General features: G+C 40.7%; 1 protein-coding gene across 4 annotated transcripts; it reads right to left on the bottom strand.

The window, feature by feature from the left end:
- Window positions 1-3,168: 3,168 nt before the first annotated feature.
- On the bottom strand, window positions 3,169-13,528 carry LOC106578066 (protein BTG3). 4 transcript variants are annotated; one of them, XM_045700851.1, is made up of 6 exons: window positions 13,310-13,471; window positions 8,182-8,359; window positions 6,862-7,039; window positions 6,582-6,719; window positions 5,530-5,863; window positions 3,169-5,313 (listed from the first exon to the last, which is right to left on the bottom strand). In XM_045700851.1, the coding sequence occupies exons 3-6, from the start codon at window positions 7,032-7,034 to the stop codon at window positions 5,104-5,106; spliced, it is 855 nt and encodes a 284-aa protein (XP_045556807.1). In that variant the 5' UTR covers window positions 7,035-7,039; window positions 8,182-8,359; window positions 13,310-13,471; the 3' UTR covers window positions 3,169-5,103. The 4 variants fall into 4 exon arrangements, 3 of the variants coding, with proteins under 3 accessions (XP_045556807.1, XP_014012119.1, XP_045556799.1); XR_006760337.1 differs by lacking the exons at window positions 8,182-8,359; window positions 13,310-13,471 and having other exon boundaries at window positions 3,169-4,334; window positions 4,478-5,313; XM_014156644.2 differs by lacking the exon at window positions 8,182-8,359 and having other exon boundaries at window positions 13,310-13,528.
- Between the last annotated feature and the right edge of the window lie 1,933 nt (window positions 13,529-15,461).

The raw sequence follows: 15,461 nt of genomic DNA, 5'->3' as shown, positions 1-15,461 counted from the left end.
ACTCTCACGGCTCTAAGTGACTGGATGACCGCCTCAGAGTGGCTTTCTACTGAACCTGACCTGGTCTCTGTATCAGGACCGGACCTGGTATCTGTATCACGACCTGACCTGACCTGACCTGGTCTCTGTATCAGTGTCCGGGAGAGGTTGTGAAAACAGGGTTATGGTTAATTGGTGGAGACTGATTTGATAAATACTGGGCCCAAGGCCAACATACTATACTATATATACAAAAGTATGTGGACACCCCTTCAAATTAGTGGATTCTGCTATTTTAGCAACACCCATTGCTGACATGTGTATAAAATTGAGCACACCGCCATGCAATCTCCATACACAAACGTTATTGCGGGTGTAGCAAAATGCTTGTGTTCCTAGCTCCAACGTGCAGTAATATCTAACAATACACAACAATACACACAAATCTAAAAACTAAAAGAATGGAATTAAGAAATATAGAAATATTAAGACGAGCAATGTCAGAGTCCGGAGTACACTATATATACAAAAGTACAGTACCAGTCAAAAGTTTGGACACACCTACTCATTCCAGGGTTTTTCTTTATTTTTACTATTTTCAACATTGTAGAATAATAGTGAGACATCAAACTATAAAATAACACATATGGAATCATGTAGTAACCAAAAAAGTGTTAAAAAAATCTAAATATATTTTATATTTCAGATTCGTCAAAGTAGCCACCCTTTGCCTTGATGACAGCTTTGCTGGAATATCTTTCCTTAACACTTTTGAGATCAATTGTGTTGTGACAAGGTAGGGGTGGTATACATAAGATAGCCCTATTTGGTAAAAGACCAAGTCCATATTATGGCAAGAACAGCTAAAATAAGCAAAGAGAAACGACAGTCCATCATTACTTTAAGACATGAAGGTCAGTCAATACGGAACATTTCAAGAACTTTGAAAGTTTCTTCAAGTGCAGTCGCAAAAACCATCAAGCACTTGATGAAACTGGCTCTCATGAGGCTCGCAACAGGAAAGGAAGACCCAGAGTTAGCTCTGCTGCAGAAGATAAGTTCATTAGAGTTACCAGCCTCAGAAATTGCAGCCCAAATAAATGCTTCACAGAGTTCAAGTAACAGACACATCTCAACATCAACTGTTCAGAGGAAACTGTGTGAATCAGGCCTTCATGAACAAATTGCTGCAAAGAAACCACTACTAAAGGACACCAGTAAGAAGAAGAGACTTGTTTGGGCCATGAAACACGAGCAATTGACATTAGACTGGTGGAAATCTGTCCTTTGGTCTGATGAGTCCTAATTTGAGATTTGGGTTCCAACCGGCCGTGTCTTTGTGAGACGCAGAGTAGGTGAACGGTAGATCTCTGCATGTGTGGTTCCCACCGTGAAACATGGAGGAGGAGGTGTGATGGTATGGGGGTGCTTTACTGGTGACACTGTCAGTGATTTATTTCGAATTCAAGGCACACTTAACCAGCATGGCTACCACAGCATTTTGCAGCAATATGCCATCCCATCTGGTTTCCGCTTAGTGGGACTATCATTTGTTTTTCAACAGGACAATGGAAAAACATTCCAGGTGATGCTGGTTAAGAGAATGCCAAGGGTGTGCAAAGGTGTGCAAAGCTGTCATCAAGGCAAAGGGTGGCTACTTTGAAGAATCTCAAATATAAAATATATTTTGATTTGTTTAACACTTTTTTGGTTACTGCATGATTCAATATGTGTGTTATTCACTATTATTTTTCAATGCAGAAAATAGTAAAACTAAAGGAAAAACCCTGAAATTAGTAGGTGTGTCCAACATTTTGACTGGTACTGTATGTGGACACCCCTTCAAATTAGTGGATTCGGCTATTTCACCCACACCCATTTCTGACAGGTGTATAAAATCGAGTACACAGCGATGCAATCTCCATAGACAAACATTGGCAGTAGAATGGCCTTACTGAAGAGCTCAGTGACTTTCAACGTGGCACCTTCATAAGATGCCACCTTTCCAACAAGTCAGTTCATCACATTTCTGCCTCGCTAGAGCTGCCCCGGTCAACTGTAAGTGCTGTTATTTGTGAAGTGGAAACATCTAGGAGCAACAACGACTCAGCCGCAAAGTGGTAGGCCACACAAGCTCACAGAATAGGACCGCCGAGTGCTGAAGCGCGTAGCGTGTAAAAGTCATCTGTCCCCAGTTGCAACACTCACTACCGAGTTACAAACTGCCTCTGGAAGCAACGTCAGCACAAGAACTGTTCGTCGGGAGCATCATGAAATGGGTTTTGATGGCTGAGCAGCCACACACAAGCCTAGGATCACCATGCGTAATGCCAAGCATCGGCTGGAGTGGTGTAAAGCTTGCCGCCATTGGACTCTGGAGCAATGGAAACGCATTATCGGGAGTGATGAATGAATTATGCTTCACCATCTGGCAGTCCGACGGACAAATCTGGGTTTGGCGGATGCCAGGAGAACGCTACTTGCCCCAATGCTAGTGCTAACTATATAGTTTTGTGGAGGAGGAATAATGGTCTGGGGCTGTTTTTCATTGTTCGGGCTAGGTCCCTAAGTTGCAGTGAAGGGAAATCTTAGTGCTATAATGTACAATAAAATTGTGCTTCCTACTTTGTGGCAACAGATTGGGGAAGGCCTTTTCCTGTTTCAGCATGACAATGCCGGTGTGGAAGAACTTCACTGGTCTGCACCCCTGACCTCAACCCCATCGAACACCATTGGGATGAATTGGAACGCCGACTGAGAACCAGGCCTAATCACCCAACATCAGTGCCGACTTCACTAATGCTGTTGTGGCTGAATGGAAGCAAGTCCCTGCAGCAATGTTCCAACATCTACTGGAAAGCCTTCCCAGAAGAGTGGAGGCTGTTATAGCATCATTGTGTTTATTTAACTTTTATTTAACTAGGCAAGTCAGTTAAGAACAAATTCTTATTTACAATAACGGCCTGCAAAGGGGGGACCAACTCCATATTAATGCTCATGATTTTGAAATTAGATGTTCGACGAGCAGGTGTCCACATACTTTTGGTCATGTAGTGTATGTTGCTATAAAGTATAGTTAGTGATTCTGGCCAGAGGTAGCGTACAGACAGCTCTTGCGCATGTAAATATATACATATTCTCTCAATACTGTACTTGTCTGTGTGAAACAGTACAGTATACACAAGGTAACAGATTTCAAAAACACAATTTTATTTTATAAATCGGTTGATTTAATGTTATGTGCTGACAAGACAGAGAGATGATAAGTATAAAAACTGACACAGCTTAACATAAACATTAGCATGGACAATTTTCTATCAGATACAGTAAGAATCGTGTGAACACAGAGTACTGCTCTGTACTCAGAACAAGTGAAAAGGCAATTCATAAAATTTAATAAATATGCATCCAGAGCAGATCAATGGGCCAATAAAAGCCAGTATAAAAATAGAGAATATAAGTATTAAGTTATGAAAACATCTATTCATATTAAAACTAAACATTTGGATCACCCAAACATTTTTCATTTCCAGTATATAAAACTATTTACAGTAAATCCATGGAAGCCTGATTATACAGGAGTGAATACAGTTCAGTGCAGACCCATTTTATCCCAGCAATCAATCACATTTATTTTTAAAGCCCTTTTTACATCAGCAGATGTCACAAAGTGCTATACAGAAACACAACCTAAAACCCCTAAACAGCAATCAAGGCAGCAAGGTGCCTAAGAAAAACTCCCTAGAACGGCAGGAACCTAGGAAGAAACCTAGAGAGGAACCAGGCTCTGAGGGGTGGCCAGACCTCTTCTGGCTGTGCCGGGTGGAGATTATAAGAGTACATCACAATTGTGATGTTCTTCAATCTGGCCTTTAGCAGACTAAAGATTTCTAAAAAAGGAAATGATAAACAAATAATTATTAAAATTATACATGCACCAACACTACAAACTTTATCAAGATATGTAAAATAAAGAATATCCATAAATATGCATGGAATTTGACTTTACAACAGTGATTTTGGTACCACCCACAGGTGGAAAAATAAATGACAAATTCAAAAAAACAAATGTGGTTGATAATTACTATTTCTTAATAGGTTACAGTATGTACAAAAAGCTTCTGGTTGGTCTGTTAATTATTATAAAATAGAGAGAGGTTTGTACTTGACAGGTAAAATATACAGGTTACAATCACAGTGAATTGTCAAAAATAATAAGACTATGGTCTCGTATTAATACATTATATTGTAATGATGTGCAGTTAGATGCAGCTTCTGAGAACTCAAGAGACACGGTACATATGTTACTACATGTAACTGCATATCATTACAGTCTATAGCAGGGCTGCCCAATCCTGGTCCTGAAGGGCCGAAACACTACTGGTTTTCATCCTCTCGTTATCAGGGACTAATTCAGACCTGTGACACCAGGTGAGTCCAATTAACTACCAGGTAGAAACAAAAACCAGAAGTATTTTAGGCCCACCAGGACCATGACCTGGTCTATATCCTACAGTGCACATTTACCATTTTGATGCTTCATAGAGGTGACAGATGAAAGGTAGTCTGATGATTTTAGATATTTTTGTAAATATTATAAAGAAGCTTTGTTTTTCAGCTTATTGTTGAGGATTCCTGAGATGTTATGAGCACCCAATGAAGGAATACAGCCCCCAAACTACACTCTGGACCTCAAAGCCAGTTCCACTGCTTTTTTCCCCAATATGAATAATATGAATAGTCTACTTTTAATCAGTGGATTACCCTAAACCAAAACCCGCTGGCAGCCCTTAGGGAAGTGCCTGTAGCAATATATGCTAAATGCCTGTTTTAGTATATTTCCTGTTTACTTCAGTGGCAATTCTACCTAAGAAAGTTACATAGAGGAAATCCCCAAAACTGATTGTCACCAAAAAGAAGAAAATGAAGTGTATAGCAATCAAAAAATGATATAATGAATCAAGTTCTGCTCCTCACTAACCCTTCAAATATTTTGTCAAACTATCTTAATTGCGCCTCACCCACACCTTCAAAAACCTGCATAGACCCATTGTGATTGGCTTAATGCGTGATCGGCTCATATGTAAAATAGCAGTTTAACCTCCCCCTCTCCAACCTGTTGGTTTAGTTCTTCACAGCCCCCCATGGCTGCAGAGTGGCATAAGGCATGATGAACTGCGGGGGTGGCTGGGGCAGGACGTAGTAGCTGAACACTGGAGGAGGTGGAGGTGGAGGCGCGTATATTGTGGTGAGGAACACAGGACCCTTCTTCTTGTATGTTGTGGGCCACACAGGGGCAGGGTGGTAGAAGTAATGCTGAGAGGTGGGCTGGAGCTGGAGAGAGAGAGAACAGAGGGAGAGAGAACGTAGATAGGATTTCGATTATAATTCATCTTCATTTCAATCAGATAGTACTTAGAGAGCACTTCTTCTGGATGTGTAGGATCTGGTGCTACGTGAATCCACGTGTCCACAGTGCTACATTGTGGATGTCAGAGAGGGAGATTTGGTACCACATTAAGGTAATGTGATTAACAGAAAAGTTCTTACCAGTGTTTTGGTGACCTTCTGTTGAGCATGCTCCACCCTGAGCCTGTCCCGAACCCTGGGCATCATGGCAATCGCACAAGGTTCGCCCTCCGCCTTCTCTTTCTTTCCCTCTTTCTCTTTCGTCTTCTCCTCATCTTTTCTTCCGTCCGTCTCTCCATCCTTCCCCTCCTCCTCTGTATCGCTGGAGACAGCGGAGCCACAGTCAGACGAGCTGGCAGAGTGGTAGTCAGACGTATCCAGGTCAACATCTTTGTCTCCTTTCACATCTTCCTCATCCTCCTCTTCTCCTTCTTTGAAACGAGCTACTGTGAAGTACCTGCAGTTCTCCCCTGACCTGTGAGAGAGGAAAGAGAATACATTAGTTTCTGTAACAAAACACATTGGAATGACCTATAAACCACTTTGTAGCCCTTTCCTGCAGTCAAATGACCTAGTGGCCTCATGGGTGGAATGTTATTAATATTTTTCATAATTTCATAATCAAAAAAGCCGCCGAAAATCTGGTGTTTCTATGTCAAACGTTATTTTTAAATTTCAGTCTTCTGTGATGTATATAAAGTGTAATATTAGGATGCAAACTCTAAATTGAATACATTTCAACTCTATATCTGACATGGAACAGGTGTCTTCTTCTTTTAAGCCCATAACCATGTGTGTGAGGTGTATATTTTGTTTCACAATAGATTTGTTTAAGACTACCAAGAATCACTCTGTGTGACCGTGATTTAGCCCACTGCAGTAAAAGTTTGAAGGGTCTAACAGTTTCACTTCTATCAACCCATCTCCCTCAGGATCATTCCCTCATTGTAGTTGTTGTATTTTCTCATCCTCCTCCTACCGTAACTTGATGAGTCATCACATAGTGGGCAGGTTCGTACAACGCATGCATCATGATGATAAATATGGTACCTCCAGAGAGCTGACTGTATGACTGTACAATGAATGATGAATGAAAGCCTTCTTCCTCTGCCTTCTGTCTCTGAGACTGAGTATGTCACTGTCTCACTGTGTGTGTACATCTGTGCACGTGTGAGTAACATAGTGTGACTCACCGTACGCACACCTCCAGTGGGTCGATCCACAGCGCAACCTCGCATGGGAGTCCCAGCTCGCTGGGTTTGAGCTTGCTCTCCTCACACGCTCTCAACACCTGCTCATCACACACCACCCCCTCGCTTACCCTGATACACCTAAGAGAGGTCAAAGGGCAGAGAGCTGTTCACCTGGACCACAGTCTACTTATCATATATATGTATCTTCTCATAGACATCCACACGAAACAACAACCCAGTTACTTCAATTCTTTAATATTTCACTTCCCTTGTTGTTTACCTGAATGCATGTCCTTTGTTGGGGTTGTCGGGGTACCAGTGGTCTTTGAATTTGTCGCACAGAAGTTGCCGCAGCTTTCCAGCAAAAGCGTCAGCTTTGGTACCATCCAAGCCACCCCGCTCCACGGCTAGGCGTCTCAGGAAATTCACCCCGGCGTTTACCTCTCTCTTCATAGTTTCTGTGAGGAAATAGGTGCAGTAAACATTAGTCTATCCTGTAAAGCTACTCAAGATTTTAATCAACTGTACAGCGTGAAAAAAATATTCCCGAAACTACAGCGTGTGTGTACAATTCACAAGCCACCACCACTGTCAACAAAATGATTTTAGCAGTTCCTCAAACCCCAGAATAGCCCTATTTCAGTCTGCCTTTCAGTCTAATGTTGGGCAGGAGGAAGTCAGCTCCTCGGATAAAACCACTTCCTAGAGTATTTAGCCACTGTGTGTTTTCTATTATCTTTACCTTCAGACCACACTAGAGGTATATGTTCAACGTACGCAAGTCAGACTGGCCTTCTGTTGTTGAAACAAACTGGGAGCCAAAGGTCGTAGTTTGTATACAGGCAAACAAGATGCAAATAGACTCATAAGCCATGTTGGCATATGAATATGTTACATATGCAAAACGTGTCAGATTCAGTTACAGACCAAAGGTACAGTATGTGCCTTCTGATAGATACAGAGTCTGTTTCTTCTCAATAGTGCCAGACAGTGTCAGATTGACACACGGGAGAAGGTACAGTACAACCCCTGCCTACAGTACCGGTCAAAGAAGTGTAATGTTTGCCAGCTTAGCAGAAACGCTGAGCCAGTGTAGCTGATTAGTGATCATGAAACTACGTATTTGAGGAGTGCAAGTGTGTTGACTTCCTTCTCTGGTTTAGTCGAGGTGCGAGGGTTAATTGTTGTTGTTAGTGTAGACCTGACATACAGAGAGAGTCAGGGAGAATTTGAAATGAACATTAGTTGCATCAGCTTGAGGAAGGCGTGACAATTATATTCCACCTTAAGCATCTTCCCGGAGGTGACAGACTTTGTCTGGTGACACAAATATGTATTAATGGCATTATGTAAACCGTTAAGCAATTATACAAAAACAATTTGTTTCTACAGTTCACAAGTGAAGAAGTTAATTTCCTTTAAGACCAAAATAACAAATAGCTTTACCGTACAGTCCCACTGGGCACAGATGTCAGTTCAACATCTAGTTTTGATTTACATTTGGTTGAGTGTCAACTAACCTGAATTCAATGTGAAATCTGTAGAGAAAAAAAATTGCGTCATTGGATTTAGGTGAAAAAAAAAGACTAAATACCCTTACGCTGATGACTTTATGCAAATCCAATTAGTTTCCCACGTTGATTCATTGTCATCACATTGATTTTGGTGGTTGAAATGATGAGGAAACAATGTTGATTCAACCAGTTTGTCCCAGTGGGGTAGGTTCAGTGAGCTTATACAGTAAGTAACCTCGTTGTAACTCAGTTGTAGAGAAATACCTGGTGGTGAGGTAACAAAGTCCTATTCAATACATTATTACTTCACAATATTGCTTTCAGATGCTTTTGATGATCACATGGTACTGTGTTTGTATCTTATTCAATAACAATGCATTTTTCATTAGAACTCTACCAGTACACGGTCACAAGTCCTTGAAGAACTCAGTGTGCCTCAGGATGTTATGTCGAAACTCTCTCCCTCTATCTCTCTTTCACATAAACACACACGCAGACAGACACAGATACACACTACAAACAGTATCCTCAGTCTGAAGACAACTCTCTAAACCCAGCTGACGATGGTTTTTCAGCTAGGATTTCCTGTTTCAGATTGCTGGCATAACTGAAAAGCATTTGCAGGTGGTGCCTCTAGTCTGCACTCTTAAACTGCCTCGTCCCACCGTTGGTGGAAAGAAAGAATGTTAGATAGGCAACAGGATATTTACATTGGGGAGGAGTGACAGAATGGTATTCCTTTTCACCTTAGGGGTATACAGAAGAAGGATGGACTATTTGGTTATACATGTGATCTCGTCTAAAAATGTGACATGGACCAATTTGAATGGACTGAAAAAGATTGTTTTCATCACCATGTTGAAACACAATAGGAATGTCAGTGAGAAGTTACTGATGTAGGATCTTAATTTGAGTTTTGCTCTAGCAGGAAAATAATCCTGCAGCAACAGGAAATGTTAATTTTTATGTGGATTATAATTCATGTATGTTTCTGTAGGGGTTACATTTTTTGTAAGGGAAAATCAAGTCTGAAATTTCTAAGTGGAAATTATGAACTTCAGAAGCCTTTTTAAACCTCAAATACACTACAAGTTTAAAATGTCCTGCTGTGCAGGAAAGTTCTCCTGCAACAGGGTGACTAAATTAAGATCCTACATCTTTGCAGAAATACAGTAACACAGACTGTTACAGACACAGACTACTGACTCATCACATTGTTCTGACCGAGTAGTTCCCAGTCTGACCACTTCTCTAACTTTACAGCCACATAATGTCTTTCAGTCTAATAATATCGACCACAACTATCACCACATGTTTGTTCTTTTTCAGACTGCATAGCAACATATAGATGTAGGATCTTAATTTGACCTATATTGTCACAGCAAAATAATCCTGCAGCGACTGGATTGGAATGTTTAGTCCATAATGTTGCTTGATCGGTGGTTAGGATATCAGCTCACCAAAGGTAGGCTACATGAAAAGTGCAATATTGTTAATATAACTGTGTGTTAGTGTGCTCCTCTGCATTTCCTGCGGTGCATTTCAGCAACAACAGAGTGATCAAATTAAGATTCTACAACTGTAGAGCCATTTCTCAAAAGTGTAACTAACAGACACATATTTTGGCCACTGCTGTACATCACTGAGGACATTGAGAGGCAAATTGAGAGACATGAGCATCTCTGAACTTAGTAATGTGGTTCTTGTGCAGTATCTAGGCCAGGGCATGTAATGGCGAGGGTTATCAAGTCAACAGGTGGTGAGAAGTTTCATTCTGTGCGATGCTCCACTCCACTCTGCAGTCTAGTGTGAAACCTCTTACAGCTCAGAGAGCTGACCTCATGTTAGATGATGGCCCAGTCATTTACTGGTTGCCTCATCTGTCATCATAAATGTTGCATATTAACGTGCCATTATCACTGTCATGACTAAATCATTCACTACCTTATTTAGACTGGATTGATGTGGACATTGCTCGTGATTAGGTTAGAAAATGTTAGGACCACTGAGACCCGAATTAAACATCTTCCTGTCTATAAATACCATTTTTCAGTTAAAAAAGGCTCAAGGCTCATCTATGTCCTAGATCAGTGGCTCCCAAACTTTTTATAGTCCCGTACCCCTTCAAACATTCAACCTCCAGCTGCGAACCCCTTCTAGCACCAGGGTCAGCGCACTCTCAAATGTCGTTTTTTGCCATCATTGTAAGCCTGCCACACACACACTATACAATACATTTATGAAACATAAGAATGAGTGTGAGTTTTTGTCACAACCCGGCTCGTGGGAACTAACAAAGAGCTCTTATAGGGCCAGGGCACAAATAATAATATAATAATAATCAATAATTTTGCTCTTTATTTAACAATCTTACATATAAAACCTTATTTGTTCAACGAAAATTGTGAATAACTCACCACAGGTTAATGAGAAGGGTGTGCTCGAAAGGATGCACATAACTCTGCAATGTTGGGTTGTATTGGAGAGTCTCGGTCTTAATCATTTTCCACACACAGTCTGTGCCTGTATTTCATTTTCATGCTAGTGAGGGCCGAGAATCCACTCTCACATAGGTACGTGGTTACAAAGGGCATCAGTGTCTTAACAGCACGATTTGCCAAGACAAGGCAGGATACTCTGAGCGCAGCCCAATCCAGAAATCTGCCAGTGGCTTCTGATTAAATTAAATTTTCACAGAACCGCTTGTTGCAATTTCGATGGCCTGGAGGCAGGGCATGAAAGGGATAATGAATCCAATTGTTTGTGTCATCCGTTTCAGGAAAGTACCTGCGTAATTGCGCACCCAAAAAATATATATTTTAAAAATGTGAATCACATTTTTATTTGGCATACCCACGACGGCATTGCGCGTACCCCCCCGTTTGGGAATACCTGTCCTAGATCAAAAGTCCTCGCACAGAAGTGAGGTGGAGAGCCATGGTGGATGCCCTATGCTCCTAAGGGGGTCAAGAGGTTTAAAGACGCACTCAGGCCATTTTTGAACTTTTCCTGTTAAAAAATAATATCCTGAGTATAAATAGAGTAATATTCACACCAATGGTGGGAGGTGGCACTTTAACTGGGGAGGGCGGGCTCATAGTAATCGCTGGAATGGAATAAATGGAATGTTTGATACCATTCCATTCACTATTATGAGCTGTCCTCCCCTCACCAGCCTCCTCTGGTACACACACTTAAGGTTAAAACAATACAGTTTGAGAAAAATTGTGGTTTTTAAACACAACTGCAAACTTCAATGTTATTGGCATCCTCTCTTGCTTGAGGGGAAAATAGAGGACATCAACCACCTGAGCCACGGCCTGTTCACCCCGCTATCATCCAGAAGGAGAGGTCAGCACAGGTGCATCAAAGGTGGGACCGAGAGACTGAAAAACAGCTTCTATCTCAAGGCCATCAGACTGTTAAATAGCCATCACAAGCCAGCTACCACCCGGTTATGCAACCCTTTACCCTAGAGGCTGCTGCCCTATGTACATAGACATGGAATCACTGGTCACTTTAATAATGGAACACTAGTCACTTTAATAATGTTTACATACTGCTTTACTCATATTCATATGTATATACTGCATTCTGTATATACTATATACCATATTTATTGTATTCTAGTCAATGCCACGCTGACATTGCTCATCCTAATATGTATATTTCTTAATTACATTGTTTTACTTTTAGATTTGTGTGCATTGTTGTGAACTGTTAGATACTACAGCACTGTTGGAGCTAGGAACACAAGCATTTCGCTACACCCACAATAACATTGCTAAATATGTGTATGTGACCAATATAATTTTATTTGAAGATGAAAGCCCCCCCCCCTTGTTCCATGTCATGACATACCTGGATCTCCTATTGAGATGTGCCTTTCGGAAAGTAAATCAGGTGATAAAGAGATGAAAAGGAGCCTGGGTGTGTCTTTAAGTCAAGTCAGATCTGTATGTATATTGCATTTACAAGCAGAGCAACCGCTCCAGAAGCAGAGTCTATGAGTGACAGTACACAGTGGCCCACTGCCTCTAACAGACAAAGCAGTAACACTGAGGTGTTGGTATTGCAGCAACCCCTGTATTGATCTTTGTGTAAAGACAGAGACATGACCTCTCTACAGCCCAATAACAACATAAATGTCAGTCCATGTTGTGCAGGGTGAGAAAATTGACATGGTGTCCCAATAATCTGAACCAGTCCACTGAGCCTAACACAGTTCAATAACCTATATAATAACCAATAATTGTATAATAACTAGTTCCTATTAAGATGAGTGAACACTGGCAGTGAGAAGCTTCTGTGTTATACATGCTATCTGTATTTCTTTGACACCAGTTAATTAATATGTTTGTTGTTGAGTAATATGGCTGCTTGGAACATTATGGTTATAGCACAGTAATGTTATAGCAGCATATACAATACATTAGATTGTTGGCCCATGCCATGTGGTGAGTCTTGTTGATAGCAAGTTCATGTAAATTGCAAGAAAACCACTGAAACTTCAGATCTAAAAGAGTGGATTTGAGTGTCCTATAGCCCGGCCACGTGCTTCCTGAGCCTATGGAAAGAGTCCACACTGCAGAGATTGGATACATTTTAACACTTAAACTCAAGTGATTGCTATAATGTAACTTGTGAAGAACATTAAATTGTTATCATTTAGAGATCACACATCCTGTAGGCTACAGGTCAAACAGATTTCAGATTGGGTTTCCCGTTCAGCCCGTGGTTTTTGTAATTTTCCGCGTTGTGGCGCAGACATTTTTTTTGTTGCCTCGTTCGAAAACATTGAACAGGGGAGTGGGTTCTCAACGCGGAAATCCCCCCATGTAATTGAAATTCTAAATGTTTCCGCGTTTATCCCAAAGATTAAGTCAAAATTGTTTAAAATATACAAACTTAAATAATACTTCGATTTGGGAATAAAAAAGCTAAACAACAATTATACTAGGCTACAATTAAATTATTACATGCTACAAGGATTGTCGTGGTGAGTAGGCTGTTGTAATTGCTGTAATTTCTAGTCATTAAGCAACATATTCCCTAAATAATAAATACATTTACAACGTTTGTAATAACCAAAAAATAACCAAGCTATTTAAATCACATGTGGAAAGAGCCAACATTTGTTTACAAAATTATTTTTCAATCACATCAAAAGGTTGACTTACAAATATGTTACACGTCTCAATATTTCTCACTTACCTATATAATAACCGCAGTATTTTAAATATCCAGTACAATTACTATTTTCTCTATTTCCTCTCTATATTGCTGTGATCATATTACTTGTATAGTTATCGGCACATGTTGCTTCCTTGTTCTCTTTGGTACAGTCAAGCGATCCACGTTCCTGGTTTTGCGTTGATCTATCTCAATTGCATACTCTTCGCGTCCTCTCTCTCGTCTTTTCTCAAAACCCATTGGATGAGAAAGCCATAAGTCCCGCCCCTCTGACCTTCTCCTCCAATGGGTTTTGATAAAGTTACGAGGAGAGAGGACGCGAATGTTAATGCAATTGAGATTTTCCCTGTGTTGCGTAGTGTTGCAAGCGAGAAGTTACACCGTAAATATGACTCACTTCCTTGTTCGTCACTATGAGCAATATGCTGACTCCCTTTTACTACAACCAGAGACTCCCACTACAGACCAAATATGGTAAGCCCCGGTGAACTGATAGTCTTCTACTATCACAGGCTATCATTCAAAAACATGTAAGGATGAAATGTAATTCACACCATGTTATAACCTTATTATAGTCCTAACCTATTATTGTTTATATTGATGAATAGTAGGCCTAACAACATGTGGCTTGTAAGACTACTACAACAACAACAGCCCCTCAATGTAAAATGTCAGTCTACTCAAACTTGAAATCCGCTTGTGATAAGCTTCCATGTTAATTTCAAAGTTATTTTGACCCTATGTAAGTGTGCTTGTAGTGACTTCATAGGCCTGCATGTTGGTGTCATCAGTAGTCTCTGACAACCAGATGTTTTGACGCAACAAGAAAACATGCCTAAAGGCGTAAGGTATGTTTTTATAATATGTCACATTGCATAATTTGTCTAACATAGTGTACATAAGGGCAATTATTCTTTCACTCAGGAATCTTTGATTAAGTTAAGCGCTCATCATGCCTTTAGCATCTTGTAGGCTTCACTAATGATGTATATTTAACTTAGGACAGGTAGTCACAGTTTACCTAAGAATGTCTGGGGGCACATTCATTCTGTCATCAAAATAATCATTTTTTGTCAACAAAATTCAAGACACTACATTTTAGGCTTGTAATCAAAAACATCCTCCAGACTGCTACAAGGAGAAGCCTTGAAATGCCTGATGGCCCTCCTGGATGGCTGCTTACAGTGCTCTGAGTCGATACACCATCTATAAATGCCAGTGGCTCACAGCAACACATTAAACTGAAGGACTGCATCTTGCGTCACTGTGTGGAGGCCTTTCATTCAATAGCAACACTGGCACTGTAATTGATACACAGGCTGCATCTCAATAGTAGCTAGCTAGGTCAAGCAATACATCATCATGAGTAGCCTAGTTATAGCTAGCTAGCTAGGTCAACCAAGTCTTTGAGCGCATGCATCCTCCAAAAATGTAGAGGGTCAGTTCATGGCTTGATCAGATTAAGGTGGTTAGGGAGATGGTTGTTGGAGATGGAGTCTGATGATGATCTTGTAGAGGGCTACTTTGGGAACCAGCCTGAGTCATGTAGCCACTGGACTTCCCCTCCTTCACAATGTGTGGCACCCACTTGGCTGATGCCTTAGCAGCTCTAGGCACCAGAAAGTGTATCACACAGTTCAGAGTGGTAGCCAGTCGTCCTCACAACGAGCCCTCTGCCTCAGCACTGCTTTCCTCCACTGCATCTCCTTTTCATCTCAAGCTTCGGTTGTCTACTCAATTGATGTTTTGCATTTTAACACTGGAACTCAAGTCATTGCTATAATGTAACTTGTGAAGAACATTGAGGTATTCAATGAAATGGTTATCATTTAGAGATCACATATCCGGAAGTCTACACGTCAAAGAGATTTTAGATTGGGTTTTCCGTTCAGCTCGTGGTGTTGTCATTTTCTGTGTTTTGGTGCCGACTTTCTCATATACCTCAAGCATAATTGACTCCTCCATTTATGTTTTCAAAAGATCAGGCACCAGCAGACAGGTGAAACAAAAAAGCTGGTACAGTGTCCAAATGCATCATTCAAAGAAAATAATTATTATTCTAGCTAGCTAGCTAGCCAAGACAAAAATAGTTGACTTGCCAGTCTGTCTGCAAATCTGTAAAGTTTAATGTTAGAAAAAACAACATAAAGCAAAATATACTGTACCAGTCAAA

Source organism: Salmo salar, chromosome ssa02, assembly GCF_905237065.1.
Source record: "Salmo salar chromosome ssa02, Ssal_v3.1, whole genome shotgun sequence".
Lineage (NCBI taxonomy): Eukaryota > Metazoa > Chordata > Actinopteri > Salmoniformes > Salmonidae > Salmo > Salmo salar.
The sequence above is the reverse complement of the archived record's forward strand: the minus strand, read 5'-3'. Positions and strand labels throughout refer to the sequence as shown.